Raw genomic sequence first — 24,592 nt, 5'->3', positions numbered from 1 at the left:
AAATCAGTCCTAAATTTTTTGGGGTGTTAAAAATGTAGGGTTTTCAAAATTTTATCCAATAAAAGTTTATTAGGTGGGTACAATATTTTCTATTTCATTGTTAACAAAAATCTGATTTTGGAAATTGGCAACGTTGGAATTGTTAAAATTTGATTTTGAATTGAATGATTAAATCCTGTTTAATTAGAGAACAATTACCCTTTACCCACAGTGAGCCGGAGGTGTAATTAATTGAGGGTTTGAAGGTTAGTAGAGGAAGTTAAAGAATTAGGAACTATCAATATAACAGCCAAAGTGACATGGATGATTTCACTGATTTGGTTCAGAAGTGAAATGAAAAAGGGTCAAATGCCTAACACTAATCACTCTCTCCAAAATATTGGTATGGGTAAGTCTGCATATTAATCACCTCTCTCAAATCCGCCAAAAGTGAAAGTCTGTGCACTTGGTACGATTTTTATTGTCTTCTTTATATGATGAACCCAAAAACCCAACACAGTTATTGGAGAAATTGTGGATCAAAAATTGATATAAATATTTTCCATTCAAATCAATCTCTTATCTTATGGTATGAGCTAAATGTCAGTCAATATTTACCACAGTATAGACTCAAGATAATAAAAAAAAAAACCCAAAATAAGCTGGGAGAAACTGAAAGTTACAGGCACAGCAGACTAAAAATTGATCATCATCTTTAGTTTAACATGGATAGTAAACTAAGCACCATGATTGCCATCAGAGAAAGATCCATCTTAGCAACATTGGCAAATGATATACTTGCACTTGGTGAAGGCGCCTCAGCAACAGGTGAACTAGCAGTACTGATGTTGGCCACAGGAGGAAGAGGTGGGTCAACAACATCTGCAGAATCCAGCGGTGGAAGAGGTGCCGCTGCCGGTGGCTGTACTTCGGGGGAGCCAAGCTTAACAGAGAACCAGCTTCAACTGGTAGGATGTTGTATTCGGTTTATCTGTATTGGTACATGGGCTTCCTGCAATACCAAAAATGCTAATATGTTAAGCATTGCATCACCATCAGAGAAATGTTATCTCCAATGCATGAGATACCTTCATACTGCATATAGAATTACATTATTTACTAGCACCCACTAGCCACATGACCCAGTGGTATAAAGATGCATTTGTGAGAAACTCTAGATCCCCAAATGAAGATGGTATGAAATGAAAGAATTTAAGGTTGTAGGAGCACATACTGATATAATTACTGGCAGTTCCTGGGAACTCAGTTATGATCCCATCAACTCCGATTCCAGTAACAAAAGTAGCAATCTCCACAATAGGATCTGAGAAATAGTCAAATGCGAGTGTGATGTACTCGTTCCTCAAAACATAGACATAGACTGAGATATTTGCTTTCTGAAACTCCTCAACAACATTAGTGAAATCCGTGGTGAAGTAATCTGTAACTTCGATGATGGTTGCTCTTGTTACGGCAACTGCATCAGCGTACTTCTTGATTTCCTCCACCGTCTGTTTTGGTGCGTCACCTACTTTCTCTTCGATATACAACACCTTTGGTAAGTTGGAACACTTTTAAACTTGGACAACACTGAAGTGTCATCGGATTGGATCAGGACTGATTGGGTGGATTGCTTGTCAAAGGTGGCATTGCTCAAGGCAGTGGTAACAGAACCTACAATGTCAAGCCCCTTCTTTGATGCTAAGTAGGCAGCATTCTGAGAAAGACAGGTAGGTGTTGGTATAAAATATATAAATAGAACTATAGAGCTGAAACATGATAGGAATAGGCTACATATATATATATGGCTTTGGATTGAGGTGAATTAATGAACAATGATGCTTATGAAGAAGCCTATAGTTAGAGCAGAATAAAAAATTTCTCAAAAGATAAAAAGAAGATTACCTGAATGTTGATCAAAATTCCAGAAGCTCCCTTGGCTTTAGCGAACTCCAGAAATTCAGCAAGGGTCACAAATTTACCAGAATTCTTATATGCTGGGTTTCTTGGGAAGTCCTTGAAAACAGTAGTTATTTGAGCTGCAATATGAGAGTGTTTAGGTGTAAGTGGTATCAAAAGCTTATAAAACTTGAAATTTGAGAAAATACGAAAAAGTTCAGAAGAAGTTTACGTTTCAAGGTTTGAATCTCGCTCCATGTGAGATCAAATGAAAAACTCCAGCATTAGGTTGAATTTCTTGGACAACAGTCGACCTAGAAATGAAAGAACTTATCACATTGGTTGATCCCATAAGGTCTGCCGAATCCAAGCAGAAGGCAACTCCATCTTTTGACATTTGAACTGAGCAGTCTATTATATCCGTGCCATCATCCACTGCTTGTTGATAAGCAAGATCAGTGGCGCCAGGGTAAATCCCACTTGCTCCATTTTTAGTTATGATCAAAGGATTTCCTGAAAAGGCACAAATTTTTTTTTTCAAAATTAAAGCTTGTTCTTCCTTTAACTTATCTATAAACTTTTAAAGGCTGTAGCATGTGCTTAGAGAAAGATTTAAGGTAAGAATCACACCTTTGGCAGGCTTAACCTGCTTGTTATTGGCAAAGCATCCTACAGCAGAAAGAGCAATGGCAGGGTCAGATAAGAACCGAAAAAACATTAGAATAACAATTTATATCCTGCTCTAGTGATTTGAATTACCATCACTGGATTTTCAATTTTGATGAGTAAATATCTTCTAGAGATATATATATATTATTTGTCTGTTTAGTAACAACATTTTCCTTTTAGCTTTTTAACTTATTTACTAATGTATAGGTTTTTAAAACCTTGCCTTTTCCAAGTATAACTATACTCATAACCAACTTCCAGCAAAGAAACTTTCAGCAAAAAGCTACATTCAATCGCACTCTAGATTTAGTATTGGGTTTGTATAGCACTTTAAAGAAAATGGGGGAGAAAATATAGTGATGGCGTATGATAGTTTGGTCTCACCAATGGCTTCTGATGCTGTAGGTGGGAAATCGGTAAGAGCACCCGTCAACAGAGAACTGAGAATTATCAATAAAATGCAGGTATTCCTGTGATGGATCATAGCTATAATTATAGCTTGAGATTTAATCATTTGCAAAACCAGAAGCATATACTTCTAGTCCTTGTTTATGAGCATCAGATACAAGGGTAGTAGGAGCCCCCAAATACTTGTCTGCCTTAACTGGCAATATGTACTCTTTGGGGACAAGGATCCCGGATGCATATGACTTGATGGTGGCAAGATCCTCAGCAGTGAACTGTACTTTTTGTTGGTTGTAGGTTCAATCTCATCTGCACCAAGGACCTGGAAGATGAGCTTTGTCTTGACTTTGTTCACTTTCCAACCATGCCCTTCAAGAAACCAACCTCAGGAGATGAAATGTAATTGATAGCCATAAATCTCAGTGCCTTTTGAACAAATGTTGCTGGGCTGTGTTTGTTTTGGGTGTAGAATGTATCATACTGCATACCAAACACCAAAGCTATTTTAGAAAATAATGAATGATGCTTGTGGATTTCATGTTTGAATGAAAGAGAGAATTTTCATTGCCTAAAGGAAATAGGTTACCAATAATTAGTTTAGAGAGAGACCTGAACATTCAACCAAAACTGGGCCGGTTTAATTCCTATGACATCTTCAACAGTAGATATAGGTGCTAGCAAATCGAACATACTTGATCGAGAGAGTACACTCTGAACCACTGTTAAAAAAGATCATTACAAAGCAAATATATAAATAATAAATTAAATAATATATATATGTATATGTATGTATTTTTTTTTTTTAAAAGGTCACTTTTGAAGCTATAGATGAAGTTCTTTATTGCTACAAGCTTTTCATTTGATTCATTATGAAAGATATCATGTATTCTGTTTTTCTGTTGATTCTTCCTACTTCTGAAAAAGCCATCAATTGTAGTAATTGTGTTTCTGCATAGCGTGGACAGTGTGAAGTAGATTTGACTTGTTAGGAGGAATTGCAAAAGTAATTGTAAATTTGAATTTCTTTTTCAATAAGTACAGGTGTTAAATTACCAATTTTCTCAAAAACTTAAACTATAGAAAAATAATAAATTTAATTATTTAATCACATACTTCTAAGTTCTAATAACAGGAACAAACATTTTTCACAACTTCTAACATGACATGCAATTGGTGCTTAAAAAAAATGGCGTTAGTGACAGACTTAAATGAAAACGATGTTATTTCAATGATAACGTTTCCTCCATTCTAAGCGGTTGTTCAAAAAGATTGATTAAAACTAAGATAATGTGATATGCATCATCTATATAACTATGTTACTAAAAAGGAAGTACCAGAAGTTAAACCGAAAATTAGGGGAAGAGGGTTTTTTTTTTTTTTTTTTTCCTCTTAATTTTTCTATGTAGAGCTACACCCAGAAAAAAAAATGTGGGTGTGTGTGTGTGTGTGAGAGAGAGGCTCAGGGTTAGGGGTATTCTCGGAGAAGAAAAAGAGGGATCGCCATGGCTGCGACAAAGAGAGAGGAGCTGCGCGAGGAAAAGGGCATAACAGTCATTTTTCCACCCACACAGTTTCTTTCTGAGTCGCCGAGCCAAGAAACGGGCCGACCTTTTTCGTTGTCCGATTACACCGCCTGAAATATCATCACCGCCTCATTATTATTATTATTATTATTTTGACAAAGAAGAGAGAAGATGATGATGATGATGATGATGATGAAGAAGAAGATGAAGATGATTGAAACATAAAGAAATCATCGGCTCCACATGCATTCAGAGAGAAAAGAGGGGTTAAAGATTCAGAGATATCTCCACCCCTCTCTCCCTTCCTCTGAGAGCAGAACCTCATTGAGGACCCTTGGGTTGTTTTTTGGACCTTATTTATATTTGCTCACTAGCCTCTCTTGTTGGCCATCTTCCATCATTACCCCTCTTTAAGCTGCGAGAGTGCTGATGGGTAAGGGGTTAGTTTAGTCAATGCAAACTTAATTGTATTTTTAATACATTTTTCTTATTGATATATCTATCCTAAGAGCATCCGTAGCAGTTGTTGCAAAAATTATGCAATTTTGCCACACCAAAAATCTACTTTATTATTTTATCACATCATTTTACAATATTTCATTTATCAGATGTTTTATATTTTTACCACTTCATTTAAATATTATTTCTTAATCTTTTTTAATTCTTATTTTAAAACCTGGGACTGTAGCCACAGATTGGGGACTGTAGCAACAGATGTCAAGATGTCTGTGGCGTATGCCACAGATGTCACAAATTTAGAAACTCAGAACCTAGGGACTGACCGGCTGACAGAGAAAGAGAAATAAAGAAATAATAAAACCAGATACCACAGATTTCCGTACCGTGCTAAATATATGAGAACACTATAGCATGTTGCAAAAATTATAAGATTTAGAACATCTAATATTTGGTATTTTTTGGTGTTTGATGTGCCAAATGTGCCAAATATTTGGCATTTGGCACATTTAGCACATCTAGTGTGGGTGCTCTAATCATAAGTTTGCAAAAAACGTGATTTCAATAAGTGGGTCAAATTAGAACCAATAATATATCGCTTACAATTTATTATGAAAATATTACGGACGGATCACTTTTTTTTTTTTTTTTTTGGATGGGGACATATCACTTCTTATAAGGGAAAAGAAATAATTAACGGATATCATAAGGGTGTTAGTTTAGAAAATATTTTTAGTTAATGGATGTTCTAATGGTAATGGTTTAGGAAATTTTTTATAGGAAAAGAAAAAAATAATTGTTTTATTTCAATGCTTTTTTTTTTATATTTTCCATGAAAGTGATATATGGAATACTGATATCAAAATTTTCCTTTAACAAATGTTCAAATGATACTTGTTAATCGGACCCTTTGAAATATAGGCCAGATTCTAAAAAGGAAATCAGAATTTAAACCTATATCACACAAAATAGGGAGTCTTTATCACTTGAACAAATTGAAACAAACAACTAATTAGAAAAATATAAATTTGTTGTGAATTATTAATATAATTTAAATTTGTTAATTATATCTATTTCAGATTTGTTAATCTTGTAAGAAAAAGCATTATTAGGTATAAGTTTATCCTTTAATCATTCATGTCGGGTCATACAATTTGATGGATCAGGACAATACACTTATAGTACCTTTACAAAATTCAATGGAACATCATTTAATGCATTACTTTTAAAATGTTAAGGTATAAGTTTTTATATTTATCATCCTTAATTTTTATTTATTTTTTGAATATAATTAAAGAAGTGATATCCTAACTTTTAACTAAACTATTTCGTTCCTCCATATTCATATGACACTTTGAAAATCTCATGAAATGACAATGATGATTAAACCTGGGACTTCTAGTTTTATGTTATATCTTAGACTAATGTGTTTACCACTTGGGTACCTTTTGATGGTCTCCTTGATTAAAACTTTCGTGAAATGGGATTATGAATTTTTTTTTTTTGAATTACTTTTCAAATTCCTTTTGATACATCCAAAAATGGAATATTGCATTAAAAATTTAGAACAAAGAGAATATGTAGTAGTGTAAAAGGAGTAAGAAATATGTTAACAAATGTTCTTATACACACGTTAAAGAGGCTTCAAAATGATTTCACCTATATTAGAAAGTAACAAAAACTAATAAACAAAAGTTCTCTAAATTGAAAGAGATTGGCTTGACGATACTCTTTGTAAGGCAGACCCCAAAACTCACAAGCTCATTAATTTCTGGGTTGATGTTGAATTCTGGTGCATTCTTCTAACTCATTCGGATTTTAGCCCATGAAAAATGATGGGGGTACAAGTATCATTGAATAGATTGATTACACAAGATGCATCTCATAGTTATTTACTATCCTCCAATGTAATTGTTTTCCTAACTATTTGATATGTGAAATTATCCTTGGCTTGGTTAGTTAATTCATTAAGTATTATATTCAATTATCCTGGTTAGTATTAAATAAGTTTATTACTTTATTTAGTTAACATAGTAGTAAACCTTAGCTGCAATATTTTAGGTGGAGTAAATTAGATTTTTCAATTGATTTCAAATACTTGAATGGATTGAATTTAATTGCTCTTGGAAAATTTAAGTTTTATCCTAAATATAAAAGACCTTGCATAACTTTTTAGACTTAGGCTCAAACTACATTGAACCGACCCTAATCTTATAATCTCTTTGCAGGAACGATAGATATCACGTAAGATCTGCTATTGCCAGTTTGATTAAAGCAGTGTACACTCTTTACCATGACCCCCATGGATCTCAAGGTCTTGCTCTACCTTGCAATAAACTACGTTCGTAACATGGTTACTTCGTCTAGAGGTGCAAGTGTGTGGCTGGCTGGACATTCTCTGGGGGCAGCTGTGGCATTGCTTGCAGGAAAGGAAATGGCCAAGGAGCTAGGGTCATTTGATTGAAACTTATCTGTTTAATCCACCATTCTGCTCTGACCTCATTGCGAGGTGGATCAAGAATAATATTGTGAGCTTTGGGAACCACCTTACAAAGTCAAAGAGTGTTGTCAAGGCAAGCCTCAGCCGTTCTGGAAGGGGTCATCGGCATCATGTGGCTCAAGCACATGAAGCTTTCGTTGCATTATCTAATTGGGTTCCTAACCTTTTTGCGAACCCAGATGATCCTGTTTCTTCAGAATATATTCACTACTTTGAAAACAGGCAGAAGATGTTGGAGCTTGGATTTTAAAATGTAGTAGCTCACATCTAAAAAAAAAAAAAAAAAAAATTTATTACATTTCTCTCTTTTCTTGTTAAATAAACACTTCTTATTCTCTCTCTCTCTCTCTCTCTCTCTCTCTCTCTCTCTCTCCGGCTTCTCTTATTTCTTCTTTCTTCCTCAAATTTTTTTTCCTCTTTAGCTCACCGACCAGCTCCCCCCCTCATCTCCCTCATCCCTCAGATCGCTGGCTAGCTCTCTCATCGCCAATCTGTTCCATTGACCTAGCTCGCAACCCACCCTAAGCCCCATCGCCGATCTCCCCAAGCCCTATCACTAAATCCGTGCCTCTCTCTCTCTCTCTCTCTCAGTCACTCTCACCTCTCTCTCTCAACGTCTCCAATCCACGCCTTCGCCGGCCTCAACGTCACAGGCCCAAGCCGACCCAAGCCCCAAGCTGCTGATCCACTCCTAAATCATTGTTCTTGTGGCTTTGAATTAGTACTGAATCAGTGTTCTTGTGGCTTTGAATTGGTGTTGAATTGATGGTAGTTGTGGCTTTGAATCGGTGGTTGTGGTTGAATCGTTTTGGTGGTACTGAGGTTCGGGTTGTTCAATGGTAGCTTGTAGTATTAATTGCTCGGGATTGGGTTTGAATTGGTGGTGCTAGACTTGGTTTCAATGGTGCCTTTGAGTTTCAGTTACTGGGGTTGGATTTGAGAGTTGGTTTCGGCGGTTGCTGGGGTTGGGTTTGATAGTTGATTTTGGTGGTGCCTTTTAAGTTTCAATTGTTGGGTTGGGTTTGAGGGTTTTGGTGACTGGTGGTGATGGGGTTGTGATTGTGGTTGTGGGTTTTTTTTTTATTTTTTTTATTTTATTTTTTTATGTTGTGTTGTGGTTGCCAAAGTAGAGTGGTGGTTGTGGCCAATGGTGGTGGTGGTGGTGGTGGTGGTTGTGGCTGTGGTTGTGGCTGTGGCTGATGGTAGAGGTAGTTGTGGTTGGTGCTGTGATGTTTTTTGGGTAGGGGATATATTATTTTATTGTAAGGATATATTATTTTATTGTGGGGATATATTATTTTATTGTAATGTTTATATTATTTTATTATGTTGAAAGCTAAAATAGTCCACTGCTGTAGTATATGTGTAAGTAAAATAGATAAAATAACTTTTGGTGGAGCTAAAAAGCTGCAAAAAATCATAAGTTTGCAAAAAACGTAATTTCAATAAGAGGTTCAAATTAGAACCAATAATTTGTCACCTACGATTTATTATGAAAATATTGTGGACATATCACTTCTTATTAGGAAAAATAAATAATTAATAGATGTCGTAAGGGCATTAGTTTAGAAAATATTTTTAGTTAATGGTTGTCTTAATGGTAATGGTTTAGGAAATTTTTTATAGGAAAAGAAAAAAGTAATTGTTTTATTTCACAGCTTTTTTATATTTTCCATAAAAGTGATATATGAAATACTGATATCAAAATTATCATTTAACAAATGCCGTAATGATACTCGTTAATCGGGCCCTTTGAAATATAGGCTAGATTCTAAAAAGGAAATCGGATTTTAAACCTATATCACACAAAATAGGGAGTCTCTATCACTTGAACAAATTGAAACAAAAAACTAATTAGGAAAATATAAATTTGTTGTTGAATTATTAATATAATTTAAATTCGTTAATTATATCTATTTCAGATTTGTTAATCTTGAAAGAAAAAGCATTATTAGGTATAAGTTTATCCCTTAATCATTCATGTCGGGTCATACAATTTGATGGATCAAGACAATACTCTTATATTCCCTTTACAAAATTCAATGGAACATTATATACTGCATTATTTTTTATATGTTAAGGTATAAGTTTTTATATTTATCATCCTTAATTTTTATTTACTTTTTAAATATAAAGAAGTGATGTCCTAACCTTTGGCTAAAAAAATTTGTTCCTCCATATTCATAAGACACTTTGAAAATCCCATAAAATGACAATGATGATTAAACTTGAGACTTCTAGTTTTATGTTACATCCCAGACTAATGTGTCTGCCACTTGAGTACCCTTTGATGGTCTCCTTAATTAAAACTTTAGTGAAATGGGTTTAGGGATATTTTTTTTTTTTGAATTACTTTTCAAATTCCTTTAGATACATCCAAAAATGGAATATTGCACTAAAAATTTAGAACAAAGAGAATATGTAGTAGCGAAAAAGGAGTAAGAAATATGTTAACAAATATTCTTATACACCCGTTAAGGTAGCTTCAAAAAAATTTCACCTATATTAGAAAGTAACAAGAACTAATATACAAAAGTACTCTGAATCCAAAGGGATTGGCTTGACAGTACTCTTTGTAAGGTGGACCCCAAAGCACACAAGCTCATTAATTTCTGGGTTGATGTTGAATTCTGGTGCATTCTTCTAACTCATTCGGATTTTGGCCCATGAAAAATGAGGGTGGTACAAGTACCTTTGAATAGATTGATTACACCAGATGCATCTCATAGTTGTTTATTATCCCCTAATGTAATTGTTTTCCTAACTATTTGATATGTGAAACTATCCTTGGCTTGGTTGGTTAGTTCATTAAGTAATATATTCAATTATCCTGGTTGGTATTAAATAAGTTTATTTAGTAAATATAATAGTAAAATTTAGGTGCAATATCTTAAGTAGAATATATTAGATTTTTCAATTGAATTCGAATACTTGAAATGGATTGAATTTAATTGCTTTTGGAAAATTTAAGTTGTATCTTAAATATGAAAGGCCATGCATAACTTTTTAGACTTAGGGCTCAAACTATATTGAAGTTGAACTGACCCTAATCTTACAATCTCTTTGGAGGAACAATAGAGATATCACGTAAGATCGGCTATTGCCAGTTTGATTAAAGCAGTGTACACTCTTTACCATGACCCCCATGGATCTCAAGGTCTTGCTCTACCTTGGTGGGACTTCTTGAATTTCAAATTAATTGATATGCTCATATACAGACGAAAATGACATCCATATTAGGTGCCGTTTACGAACACAAAGGCGAATCTCTACCAAACAACCCACAGTTTGTTATAGCTTTCGTGGCACTTACCTCAAACAAGAGACATGGGAACAGGACATCAAGCTAGACACTCTGTGCTTGGTGAACCGACCTCACAAGAGTTCCCGCTTTCAACATGCAATGAACTACGTTCGTAACATGGTTACTTCGTCTAGAGGTGCAAGTGTGTGGCTGGCTGGACATTCTCTGGGGGCAGCTATGGCACTGCTTGCAGGAAAGGAAATGGCCAAGGAGGGTCATTTGATTGAAATTTATCTGTTTAATCCACCATTCTGCTCTGACCTCATAGCGAAGTGGATCCAGAATGATATTGTGAGATTTGAGAACCACCTTTCAACAGTGGTGGAGTCCTGATTCTTCCTGTCAATCTTGGGATTATAGGTACAACCCTAGAAACTGAATGAAGCAGAGATATATAGGTCTGTTGAGTAAACTGGCCCAAAAGAATAACCAATACATACAGTCCCGAAGAATGGGTCTTGGTGAAGCGTTCATCTGACCCAGATGTGGGCCTAGGTTCCTCTTACTTGTTGTTTTGTTAGTGTCAATATGGCAATTATACTAGAAAAGTACCATAAAGAACTACAATGATTAACAAATTTGTTTCTCTAAACGTATGTGAATGTTTCATAATATACTGTTAATATTACAAAACCATTATTGCAATTGTAATTTTTAAGCCAAGAATCTTATAATTCAATTGACACATTTTAGTGTTTTTACATATATAAACATCCAGAATACAAATCTTTTACTCCGTTGCATCTATTGAATAATCAAAAAACGTAATTATTTTTTGAGATTTATGCCAAATTTGAATTTTTTTTTTGGTTACTCTGTAATTAAATCCAGTTCTATAGTAAATCTATAATTGTTTATTCTCTATAGTTGTAGATGTTGTGAATTAATATTCTCTATAATTGTGGGTTCCAGTTATTTTAGTGTTTTTACATATATAGACATCCAAAGTACAAATATTTTACTCCGTTGCATTTATTGAATAATAAAAAAACGTAATTATTTTTTGAGATTTATGCCAAATTTGAATTTTTTTTTTTTTGGGTTACTCTGTAATTAAATCCAATTCTGTAGTAAATCTATAATTGTTTATTCTCTATAGTTGTAGATGCTGTGAATTAATATTCTCTATAATTATGGGTTCTAGTTAGCTTAACTGGTAAAGTCTTTGATGGTTGTATAAGAGATTTGGGGTTCAATCCTCGCCTACACCAAAAACTGATTGGTGTCTTGGTCTGATGACAAAGAGCTATCATCAGAAGCGGACGCCATAGGTTGAAACTCTCTAAAAATATATATATATATATATATATATATATATATATATATCGCTTGCATTATCAGCTCTTTGTAATTAAGTAGAATCATCATCTCCTACACTTGATAAATTGATCTTTCATTTGAAAGTTGAAACAACTCATATATATATATATATATATATATTTTGGGTTACATCACAATCTGAAGCATCCATGGGAAGATTTGAGTAAAGTCAATTTAATTAGGGTACCTTGCATAGAATTCTCGACCATAAGGCTCAAAGTGGAAGTAGGGATGGAAGCTTAATTTATGTTGTTTGACACACTATTGTGCCAACGCAACTGAAAATAAAAAAAAAAAAAAAAAAAAAAAGAAAAAAAAGAAAAAGAAAAAAAAAGATTGTTAAGCTGAAAACAAATTGTACTAAAAGTAATTAACATAAGCTATCTAATGATCTAGTAATTGGATTTTACCAAATTGTGTGTAGATTTACAAAAATGAATGACTCGAATATTAGAATAACCTTAAATAATACTAAAATCACAATCTTCTCTTTCTCCTATCTCACAATTTTCTGTCAGCCTAATTCTATCCCTCTTCTCCCAACAACCCACCCCAACCCCCCCCCCCCCCTCCCAAAAAAAACAATTTCCTAGGAACCAAACCAAGAGAGAAAAAACAAAAGAAAAAAAATGAGCAAAGTAATATATAATTGTCTAAATTGAGTAGAGCTACACAATATAAATAATTATAATTGAAACATGCAATCAGAATTCATTTGAGAGAGAATGGAGGCACTTTAGCAAAGTCAACTCCAAAACTTATTTTACTTCTAGTAATCAAGCTAAGTTACATCACATGATCCATACATTAAAGCAGCACCTTGTTGCAAAGACTAATAAGAAATAACTATCCCCTCAAAGTCAAGTTTAGAAATAACCAGTAACTACAATTTCCACCATGACCTTGGAAGGACGGAACAAATACGAGCACGAATGCTAGCAACAAGGTAATTTTTGAAAAATTATTACACTAGTATGGCGGAAATATGTATATTAATTAATTATATTTTTCGAAACTTATAAAATTTGTTTTATAGAAAAAAATATTATTTGTTTTTAAATAATTGTTAAATATTATTTTAGAAGCATATTAAAGCCAAGTCAGTAATTATATATACATGTGTCTACTGTCTACCTAAATAATGTAAAAGAATTGTGAAAAGTTAACTACCTAGTAATGGACTTCAATTCATAAGAGACAAAAATTTGAAAAGAAGCACTTATTTACACATCTTTTGTTCACGTGGGTGACTGGAGATAAAAGAGCTCTTCACTTAACACAAAACAATAAAAAGACACGTGGACAAAATAAGAAAAAATGGAAAAAGGAGAAACCTGTAAAAGAGAAATAAATAAAGTTAAAGAAGAAGAAGAAGAAGAAAATATCAACGTGGGAGGGGAAGAAGAAGAAAAATAAGATCGGGTATTAGCATAAGAGGCAGAAGAAGAGATGAACAGTGGGGGAAGAGATCGGCGTGAAGGAAGAAGTGAGAAGAGATCGATGTGACAAATAGTGCATTTCCCTTTTTTTTTTTTTTGGTCCAAGCCGTTTCCCAACCATGTCCCCACCTTGTCATTCATTTGAAGAAAAAATGGTTGGGACGTGTATGTTGCTGTGTCCAATACATTTCCCGTGTCCCGTATGTGTTCATACACGAGCACAACAGCCCAAATACCATGTCCGTGCTTTCCAGACCATACACATCAGGAGCAATCGAGAAAAAGGTGAATGAGAACCAAATTGAACTCATAAGTCTTCCATACTCAACCCAGCTGCTCATATTTAACAATCACATCCTATGTCTCAATGTTTAAAGGAATTTTTTATAATTAAAAAAAAAAAAGTCACCATAGGCTACAATGTGACAAGACGATGCTCTGTCACTCCATTTCTATACAGTATAAAGGAAATGATATTTATAAAAATAACTAAAAAAATGAAATATTGGAATTTAATTAACTTCAATTAGTGACCACCGCATATCCTTGGTGCGATGATCACTCTATAAGTATAAGTGCTTGTGGATGTGGGAGGTAAGGCCCGTGGTCCAAGTTTCTAGGAGGGAGTTTCACTCACATATATACTTAGATTCGGCTAGAATAGAATTTTTATCTTGTAAAAAAAAAAAAAATTAACTTCAATTAGTGTAAGTGGAGCGCTACGCTGCTAGTGTGCTAATGTAGATCGTTGCTCATAGATGCAATTTGAATATTACGTACCAAAAGATGGACTTCTTGTTTTTCATTAGAGTCCATAATCCATACTCAAGACTGCTAGCTCTTATAAGTTTTAGCTAATGCTGCACAGATTTGCAACGATGCCAATATAGTATTCAACTAATTAAATTTCTCATTAAGGAAGTCAAAAGTTCTTTCCCAACTAAAAAAATTTAAAGATGTGCAATGTGTAGCCAAAAAATTCTCTATATATTCCCAAACATAATGTATTCCAAGGTTGTCTAAATTAGTGAAACTTTTAAGGCAGGCCATCAATTGTATCCAGATTTTGTACCTTAATTCATGCCAAAACATACTGGTTCTGTCATGCAAGAAAGGGCACAAAAGAGCAATGCAATCATCTTCAACATTAAGCTGCTCTAAATGGAAATTAATCTTTTTTTCAAGTTTTGCAATGAAATGTGAGGGGGCTACATGAGCAATAACAGATGAATCTAGGTCCTAAAGGATAGGTTGCAGAAAGGGCACAAAAGAGCAATGCAATCATCTTCAACATTAAGCTGCTCTAAATGGAAATTAATCTTTTTTTCAAGTTTTGCAATGAAATGTGAGGGGGCTACATGAGCAATAACAGATGAATCTAGGTACCAAAGGATAGGTTGCAGCTCCCTCTAAATCCATGGTTCTACTCTTTCTTTTGTACTGTTAACAATATAAAGAGAGAGAATGACTGAATAGTCAGTATATTAATATGTGTAAAACAATGTACAAAAGAGAGCCTTATATAGGCTAGGTATGTGTGCAGTACAAGTAACATGAGTGCAGTACAAGTAATATACTAGGCTAAGCCCAACGGCCTAATCGAGCTTAATCTATACACTAACATCCCCCCTCAAACTCGAGGTGGTAAGGAGGAAGCCAACTGGAGTTTGGATATAAGATCTCGAAGACGACCAGGCGGGTGAGACTTGGTGAATATATCAGCAGGCTGGTCAGCAGATGAGATGGAGAACAACTTGAGATTGCCTTTCTTGAGATGCTGGCGAGTGATGTAGCAGTCGATCTCAATGTGCTTGGTGCGTTCGTGGAAGACATCATTATGAGCAATGTAGATAGCACTACGATTGTCACAATAAAGGGGAGTAGCAGTGGGTTGTGGAGCATCCATGTCAGCCAAGAGCCAACGAAGCCAGACAAGCTCGCAGGTCGTGTCGGCAAGGGCACGATACTCAGCCTCAGTACTGGAACGGGAAACAACATCCTGCTTTTTGCTACGTCACGAGACAAGAGAAGTACCCAACAGGAAACAGAAACCTGTGATAGAGCATCGATCAGTCGAATCACCTGCCCAGTCCGCATCTGAATAAGCATGAAGCTCAAGAGAAGACCAAGAGGAGTAGTGTAGACCATGATAAAGTATGCCCTTGACATATCGGAGAATCCGAAGAACAACAGCATAGTGGACAGAACGAGGGGCATCCATGAACTTACTAACCATACCCACGGCATGTGAAATATCTGGACGAGTAACAGTGAGATAGATCAGACTACCAACCAACTGACGATAGCGAGTAGCATCAGATATAGGTTCACCATCCAAGGGTGTGAGCTTTGCATTGTATTCCAAAGGAGTGGAAACAGTCTTGTTGTTAGTGATACCGGCTTTAGAGAGAAGATCAGAAGCATATTTAGTTTGGGAAAGATAGTATCCATCAGAGGATGAGGTAACCTCAAGCCCAAGAAAATAGCTGAGAGTGCCCAAATCTTTCATCTCAAAATGCTGACTAAGGAAGTGCTGAAGAGAGCAGATACCTGCAGAATCATCTCCAGTAATAATCATATCATCAACATAGAGAAGAATAAGAGTGATGCCAGCAGAGGAATGTGGAACTCCAAGCTTGAATCATTAGTACAATTATAGCGATCGGCCAAAAACTTCCAAGCAGCCTTAGCAGTCTCAAGATAAGGAAGAAGATTATAAATGGAGGGAATAGAGGTATTAATAAACCAAGACAAGATCTTACTCTGAATACTCTCCCATTCCTTTAGGCGATCTTCATAATCATCTGTTGTAACAGTAGTCGTGGAAGACTCTTCAGAAGCTGTGACTTTGGATTTAGGGTTTGGTACTGGCTTAGGAATTGAACCAGTCACATATCTCCACAGTTTACGACCCTTGAGAAAAACAGTTATATTCTGAGACCATGCATAATAGCTAGTAGGACCATCCAACATAATGGTGATAGGACGTATGATGTCGCGTTCATTTTATTAAGCCATAATGAAGAAAATGACCAAAAAATGAGACTTAGAGACCTCAAATGCAGAAACGGAGCCCAAAATCGGAATCTACACAAAAAACTGAGCAAGACAGGTCCTGTTGAAAAAATTTGACTTTGGTCAAAGTCAACAGTCAATGGTTTGGTCAACGGTCAACGGATGTGCTGACGTATGCTGACGTGGGATGATGACGTGGCTGAGTGATGTCACCCTAAGGCTGATGTGGCAAGACGCGATACGGAGCAGGCGCGTGGCCGGTGCGTGAGGCGTGTGTGGAAGGAGGACAGCGCGTGGAGGCGCGTGGGAGAGCATGATCGAGCGGTAGAAACTTCAGCCGGCACGTGGGGGCGCGTGAGAGGTGATTTCTGGCCGTTCTTGGTTGGGTTTTGCTTGGGACTGTCAGATCTGTCAATATTTGCCTTTACTTTGGCGATTTGATCAACAAACTGACGAGATCCGAGTGTTCTAGGGTTGTGGGCGTGACGGCGGTGACTCGCTTCTGACAGTGACTACTAGATAGAGGCGAAGGCAGCGGAAGAACGCTGTAGATGTCCACAGGAACCAAAAAAATCAGAGGAAAGGCTCTGATACCATGTTAACAATATAAAGAGAGAGAATGACTGAATAGTCAGTATATTAATATGTGTAAAACAATGTACAAAAGAGAGCCTTATATAGGCTAGATATGTGTGCAGTACAAGTAACATGAGTGCAGTACAAGTAATATACTGGGCTAAGCCCAATGGGCTAATCTAGCTTAATCTATACACTAACATGTACCAATATTTCCCTCTAAATACAGTGCACAGTTATTTTTAACTATGCAATATAGCTCAAATATAACCAAAAAAAAAAAAAAAAAAAGGTTATTATATTTGCATTCATATTGGTTAGATTTTTTTTTTTCTCTATTTTTATATGAGCCAATTTATGTTCCTTCTCCTTGATTTCCTTTGAAATAAGCTGCCACGGGAGAAGCAAAAGCCCAGGATTGAATTGTTTATGGAGCCAATTTATGTTCAACATAATTAGACATGTAAAAAACAAGGCATTCTTACTTTGTGAAGCATGACAATAAATTAAAACATGACACATAGGAGATTTTGTCATATCTCTAGTCATTTATAAGCACAAATCTCTTGTATATAGTGAATGAAAATGTATAGAAGCTAAGGCATGACCTTTACGTCAAATGGAAAAATATTTAGATATTACCGTAGCACTGCTCTAAGACTATGCATGTAAGAATTGCCCATGTCAGATAATCTCATCTATGTTCTGAACATTATTACAGTAGATGTCAGGAAAATATCTCTGATTCAACTTAGATTTAACAAAAGCATTGCACTCCACTTCAAGAATCTTGCTTTGCCATTATACTACTGGTAAGGCTACCTCCTTTTCTTACTACATTCCATTTTAGCCTCTACCTCATCCTAGTTATAATAAAAGAAATCTGCCGGTTTTGGTTGTGATTTACGACCAAAAAAAAAGACACTAGTGAGAAAAGAACTTTACCGTATATGCAGAAGACTTTGAACAATGCTGCCACAACTCCTTCACCCATTCATCCTTACAACTTGAGCTTCCATATGTAATCCAAGAGATCAGGGAGAGGCAGAGGGACTGAGGGAGGAGCATGAGTAATAATTCATTGAGGCACTATATTAAGGTGGGGTTTGGATTTCGCGGTTGCATTTCAGCAAACGCGTTTTCCTCTTTCTTTCTTTTTTTTTTTTTTTTTTTTTTTGGCCGCATTTTTTGACTTAGGGAGACAAAAAATCTATGCATAAACAATGCGTATACTGTTTACGCACTGTTTATATACTGTTTATGTAATAAAAAAATATTAAAAATAAGTTTCACGGTACTATTTACACATTTAAAAATTATTTTGCTACACTATTTTCAGTTTTCAGTTTCAGCAACAATAAATTCAATCCAAACACACTCTAAATGGACTTAAATATGCCTAGATTCCTTTCTTCTTATTATTATTATTATTTTTTTTTGAGAAATAATATGCCTAGATTCTTGTGAAGCATACATTATGGAACAAAAGCGACACAAAAATCAAATGGCCTTAGAGCAAGGGCAAAACTCTTTCACGGCTTCCATCCATTCAACTTGAGCATCTCTATGTAATCCGAGAGAGAAAGAAAGACGACTGATGAGAGAGGAGCAATAGTAATTTACTAAACACAAGTTGCCGTGTTTTCCGGATTCGTTTGTTAAGAGGGAAAAAAAAGAGGCACCATATTAAATGGACTTAAATATGCCTTAGATTCCCCAGAAGGACAGAAAAATCAAATTTCTTTAAAATAGGGTTAGGCTTCCCGCTCATTTAAAAATCTCCTATTCTCTTTCACTTTTTTTTTTTAATTTTTATTTATAAACTCCCAAAAATATTAAGAAAAAATAACAGATATATTAAAAGTACTGGTTAAAAATATATATTTTATAAAAAAATTATTTATTTTATGGTTTTATATTTTTAATAAAAGAGGTGTTAAAATTTTATTAAAATAATTTATTAATAATTCTCTTCAAATTGACTAGACGTTGTCCTTGTCATGTATAATATGGCTTGCTTGTCTTTCTTTTTTTTTCTTTTTTTTTTTTTGGTGGTAAATATGGAGTGCTTGTCATGTGCTACAAGTTCTTTGAGCTGGGTGCTAGTATGATTGTGGATGCTTTGACAAAACCAGACTATGCAAACAATATAATATCCCCTATATCTTTGATGACTGCAAGCAGTTGCTGACTCACTTCCAGCAAGTTCAGATTAGGCCTTGCTTTCGGCAAGCCAATCGCTGCGCAGACATGATGGCAAGGAAGGGAGCTGAACAGCAGTTAGATTTTTGTGTTTTAATGGTCCGCCTGTGGATGTGTTGGAAATCTTTAGGGAAGACTTTGATGACATGTATTTTAACAGGTTTTGTCAGTTGTAGTTTGTTAGTTTGTTTTAATGACTCATCCTTTTAACCCAAAAGAAAAAAATTATTTTGCTAGAATATTTTTAATTTTTAGTTTTAATTTTAGCAACAATAAGTTCAATCCAAACAAACCATTTGTATAAAAAGCATTGCTGTCTCATGTAACCATTTATTATTAGTAATCACACGCTTTTTGGCAGGGACGGACTTACAATATGGCAGGAGGAAGTAAGCGTGCCTCACGTGATATTTAACTAATCTATTATTAAGTATTCCCTTAATTGTAGGACGTACGCGTGTTCAACCAAGAAGAACTTTCAATTTCTCCAAACGTGTTTAACACTTTAACAAGGAAATTTCTTAGAAATTCCATGGGTCGGTGGGACTTTATCTTTGTTCTTTCTTTTTCTTTTTCTTGCAACGTCAAAAGATCAATGTTTTTGGGATGTAGACTTTTGGGATTAAAGACTTAGAAGTTCCATAAAAAATATTTTCATAAAAAAAAATCTTGTTGAAGAGTATGTAATTATCTATTCTTTGACCTTGAGTATGTCAACTCGACTTGTTTCACAATGCCTAAGGTAAACCTATAATTTTTCAATCATGCTTAATGAAAAGATGGAATAGGGTCGGGTTGTTAAAGAGTTTGAAAATTTTTTGAAGGGTTTTTCGGGTCATACATACAAAATCGAGATGGAAAGGGCACAAATGATTTTTGCTGGAATATTTTTATAAATTACAATATTTTTATTATATGATTTAATAAAAATCAGTTTCTTTCTCACATACTATAAATTTTATGTTGGTATTTCTTTATTAAGCATTTTGTATTTATGTTTTTGTAAAGGAAAAGGTTTTGGTTGGAAGGTTTAGCTTGCCTCAAGTATTTTTATTATATGATTTAATAAAAATAAGTTTCTTTCTCACATACTATAATTTTATGTTGGTATTTCTTTATTAAGCATTTTGCATTTATGTTTTTGTAAAGGAAAAGGTTTTGGTTGAAAGGTTTGGTTTACCTCAAGTATTTTTTTAACTGAAATTTCCTTTTGTTTTAATAAAAAACTGTCAAATTACCCATTAATTAAATAAAATGTGGAGATTAAAACTCATTACCACCTGTTATTGTGTATTTAAAATAAAAAGAGATTTTCAGTTAAAAAATATTGGAAGTAAGTCAAACTTTTGGTTAAAACACAACTGGCATACAAAAGGGTATATGACCGTAGGTGTCAATTTTATGAGGCTCTACATGTATATGTATGTCATTAGTATGAAATAATTTCTATAAGTAATTTGCAATAATAGGCAAAGTAAATTAGCCTTTTATGGTAATAATTAATTTTCATCAAAATAATTCAAAGGATTTTTTGACCATAGCCTCTATATGTACAGACCACCATGAACGGGAATTAGAGACATAGACTCTTACCTATGTACGGTGAATGTGAGGTACAAAAACAAGTGTAATTTTGTTTTGTCATTTTTACATGCAACAACATATTTCTAAAACACTTGTATGGACTTTTTTCTCTTCTTTTAATGGAATAAATATATATACCCCTACTATGCTATATTCTTGGGTAAAGAAAGTACTATCAAGAGATTTCTATCCTACAAGCGGTGTAATTTTGAAGGATAATTAGCGAAGGTGGTTGGGTTGTTGTATTCCGGGAGCGGCATGTACAATGTTTAGTCTACTACATTCGGAACCTCATAGACGCGTGTATCGTCTCAAGACAGTGACTTAGTCTACACCTTAATCCCGCCAACTAAAAACATATATGAATTGATGGTAATTTGCTTCTAATGTTATGAGTTCAATTTTGAAGTATTATTGAAGAAATATCTCTCCATTATTCTCTAATTTTATGGTAAATTCTAATTTATATGATATGTTAAATGTTATGAAATTCAATTTATTTATCAATTATTCATCAAGGATCAACAATTTTTTGTTCAAACTTTTCAATGCATTTAAAAAAGAAGCAGAGGGTCCACCAAACTTTTGTTTGGCAGAGAAGCTAGTGGAGATGAACAAATTAATGTTGTGACATATGTACTGTGTAGAAAACAACTAAATCCCCCTGAATGACATGAAATGGCTGATAACCCCCTCGCGCGCTTTCGGCATAAAAGAACTCGTTCCACAGACTGATTACTGAATAACAGACAAAACCCTCTTTTGTTTGCCTTTCAGAGCTGCCATAGTGCCATGTGGTGTTCTCTTCTAAAACATCGTGGAGCCATCAATTTAGTAATTTGACACTATAATAAATTATTTTATCTATTTTATTATTATTTTAACTTTTAACACAATAAAATAATATAAATAACACATTAAAATAACATATGTACTACACATTAAAATAATATAAAAAACTACAACAATATAAATAGATACAAAACATACCGCTCACCACCGGTTAACCACCCTTTTCACATAGCCCACTACCACTACCCACAGCCTACTCCTAATGCCACCACAACTACCAAAATCAGGCCACAACTACAAAAGAAAATCAACCCACAACCACAAAAAAAAAAAAAAAAAAAAAAAAAAAAAAAAAACCACTGCAACATAAAAAAATAATTTAAAAAAAAAAAAAAAAAAAACCCTGAACCTGAACCTCCAATCCCATAAATTTGAAACTCACCACCACCACCTGCCATCAATAGCCGTTATTAGAAGATAAAAGAAAAAGAAAAAGAAAAAGAAAAAGGCAAAGGCAATTTGTGTATTGAGTTTTTCTGGCATTCTATCATCAACCCAAGCCAAAAAAATCAACCCACAACCACAAAAGAAGAAAAAATGAAAGGGAGAAGAGTATCAATGGCTTGGGTCGGTGGAAGGGGTGGGTCAGAGCTAGGAAGGCTTTGTGGGTCTGTTGGCGGCTGGGTTGGCGAGATTGGCGAGGTGTAGGAAGAGAGAAAAATCTAAGGGAAGAGTGAAGAAGTGAAAAGAGTGAGGAGAGATGAGCAACGGGAAGAAATGAGAAAGGATGGAACAGGTGCAGGACCCCAAATATCAGAATGTATAAGATCAAAAGGTGCAGAAGAAAATGAGTCACTATTATTAAAGGGTAATTTTGTTTGTTTGCCAAAATGACAGGAAGTACAATCAAATTTTGAAACTGAACTGAACCTAAATGACCTTGAGAAGCTAACAACTGAAGACGAGATAAGGATGGATGACCAAGACGAGCATGCCATAAATTAGGTGAGGAGGTGACAGTGGTAGTAACTGCAGAAATAACTTGTGAAGGAATCTTCAAGTCATGAACCTCAAACATGCGACCAACCTTACGGCTTGTCCCAAGCACTTGACCCGTCCGGAGATCCTGCACATCCACACCATGATTAGTAAATAGAAGATCAACGCCTAATTCACAAAGTTGACCAACAGAAAGCAAATTGAGGGATAACTTTGGAATATGAAAAGTGTCACTAAGGGATAAACAAGGAGAAGAGATTGTTCCTTTATGACTAACAGGCATAGGAGTTCCATCAGCAGTGTAAATGGTGACTGGATGTTCTAAGGGTGTCTTATTAGAAAATTGGGATTCATCAGGAGTCATATGGTTACAACATGCAGTATCAAAAAACCAAGGTTGTTTACCTGAGGTGACAGAAAGGGCAGTGGAAGTGCGGGATAAAACCTGTTGAACAACTGCCTCAATATCAGCCGTAGTAAGTGAGGAAGCCAAAGATGGACCTGTAGGAACCGATGGATCGGAAGGACATACAGCAGTGCCCGAGGAAGAGAAGCTTTATTCTGCTCTTGCATAAATTTCTGCAGTTTGCGACAAACTGAGATGTCATGGCCTTTAGCACGGCAAAACTCGCAGCGAATACCTTTGGAAGACTGAGAGGTGGAACGCCCAGAGTTTATCCGTGGAGGAGCAGTGAATGCAGCAATGGGAGGCTGTGGAGATGGTGTAGCCAATACATGATCAGATGATGACATGTGATAAGCAGGCCGACGGTTTTCCTCAAGATGAGCTCCTTCACTGCAGCATCAAGAGAAGGAGTAGGAGACCGACTAAGCAGAGAAGCCCTAGTAGGCTCAAAATCCTCACGCAAACCCATTATGAAGTGCATAAATTTACGGCGATCCCGATATTTGGCAAAGAGCTCAATGTCCTTAGAACACACTAGTGGAGGATCTGCAGCAAAGAGTTGTTCCCACATAGTAGAAGTCTGAGAATAAAAATCAGAAATGGACTACCTGTCTCTTGTCGCATTTGATAAAGTTTTGATTCAATGTGGAACTCTAAGCTTGAATCATTAATACAATTATAGCGATCGGCCAAAAACTTCCAAGCAGCCTCAGCAGCTCAAGACGAGGAAGAAGATTATGAATGGAGGGAATAGAGGTATTAATAAACCAAGACAAGATCTTACTCTGAATACTCTCCCATTCCTCTAAGCGATCTTCATAATCATCTGTTGTAACAGTAGTCGTGGAAGACTCTTCAGCAGCTATGACTTTGGACTTAGGGTTTGGTATTGGCTTAGGAATTGAACCAGTCACATATCTCCACAGTTTACGACCCTTGAGAAAAACAGTCATATTCTGAGACCATGCATGATAGCTAGTAGGACCATCCAACATAATGGTGATAGGACGTATGATGTCGCGTTCATTTTGTTGAGCCATAATGAAGAAAATGACCAAAAAATGAGATTTAGAGACCTCAAATGCAGAAACGGAGCCCAAAATCGAAATCTACGCAAAAAACTGAGCAAGACAGGTCCTGTTGAAAAATTTTGACCTTGGTCAAAGTTAACGGTCAACGGTTTGGTCAACGGTCAACGGCTGATGCTGACGTGGAATGCTGACGTGGATGCTGACGTGGGATGATGACGTGGCTGAGTGACGTCACCCTAGGCTGACGTGGCAGTCCGTGAAACGGAGCAAGGCGCGTGAGGCGCGTGGCCAGCACGTGAGGCGCATGGAAGGGAGAGACGGCGCATGGAGGCGCGTGGCGGCGCGTGCTCGTGAGGCAGAAACTTCTGGCGGCGCGTAGGGGCACATGGAAGACTATTTCTGGCAGATTTTTGTTAGGTTTTGCTCGGGACTGTCAGATCTGTCAATGTATGCCTTTACTTTGGCGGTTTGATCAACAAAATGACGAAATCCG

At 35.6% G+C, this 24,592-nt stretch overlaps 1 protein-coding gene across 1 annotated transcript; it reads right to left on the bottom strand.

The window, feature by feature from the left end:
* Window positions 1-520: 520 nt before the first annotated feature.
* Window positions 521-3,674, bottom strand: LOC112019885 (glycerophosphodiester phosphodiesterase GDPDL7). Its single transcript, XM_065775877.1, is given in 11 exon segments — window positions 521-915; window positions 918-965; window positions 968-991; window positions 1,214-1,537; window positions 1,540-1,696; window positions 1,885-2,018; window positions 2,111-2,155; window positions 2,158-2,391; window positions 2,509-2,547; window positions 2,932-3,432; window positions 3,562-3,674. Coding segments are annotated over 10 exon segments (1,374 nt in total). The 5' UTR covers window positions 3,080-3,432; window positions 3,562-3,674; the 3' UTR covers window positions 521-694.
* Between the last annotated feature and the right edge of the window lie 20,918 nt (window positions 3,675-24,592).

Source organism: Quercus suber, unplaced genomic scaffold, assembly GCF_002906115.3.
Source record: "Quercus suber isolate HL8 unplaced genomic scaffold, Cork oak 2.0 scaffold_121, whole genome shotgun sequence".
Classification (NCBI taxonomy): Eukaryota; Viridiplantae; Streptophyta; class Magnoliopsida; order Fagales; family Fagaceae; genus Quercus; species Quercus suber.
Note: the sequence above shows the minus strand (reverse complement) of the source record. Positions and strands in the feature narration are given on the sequence as shown.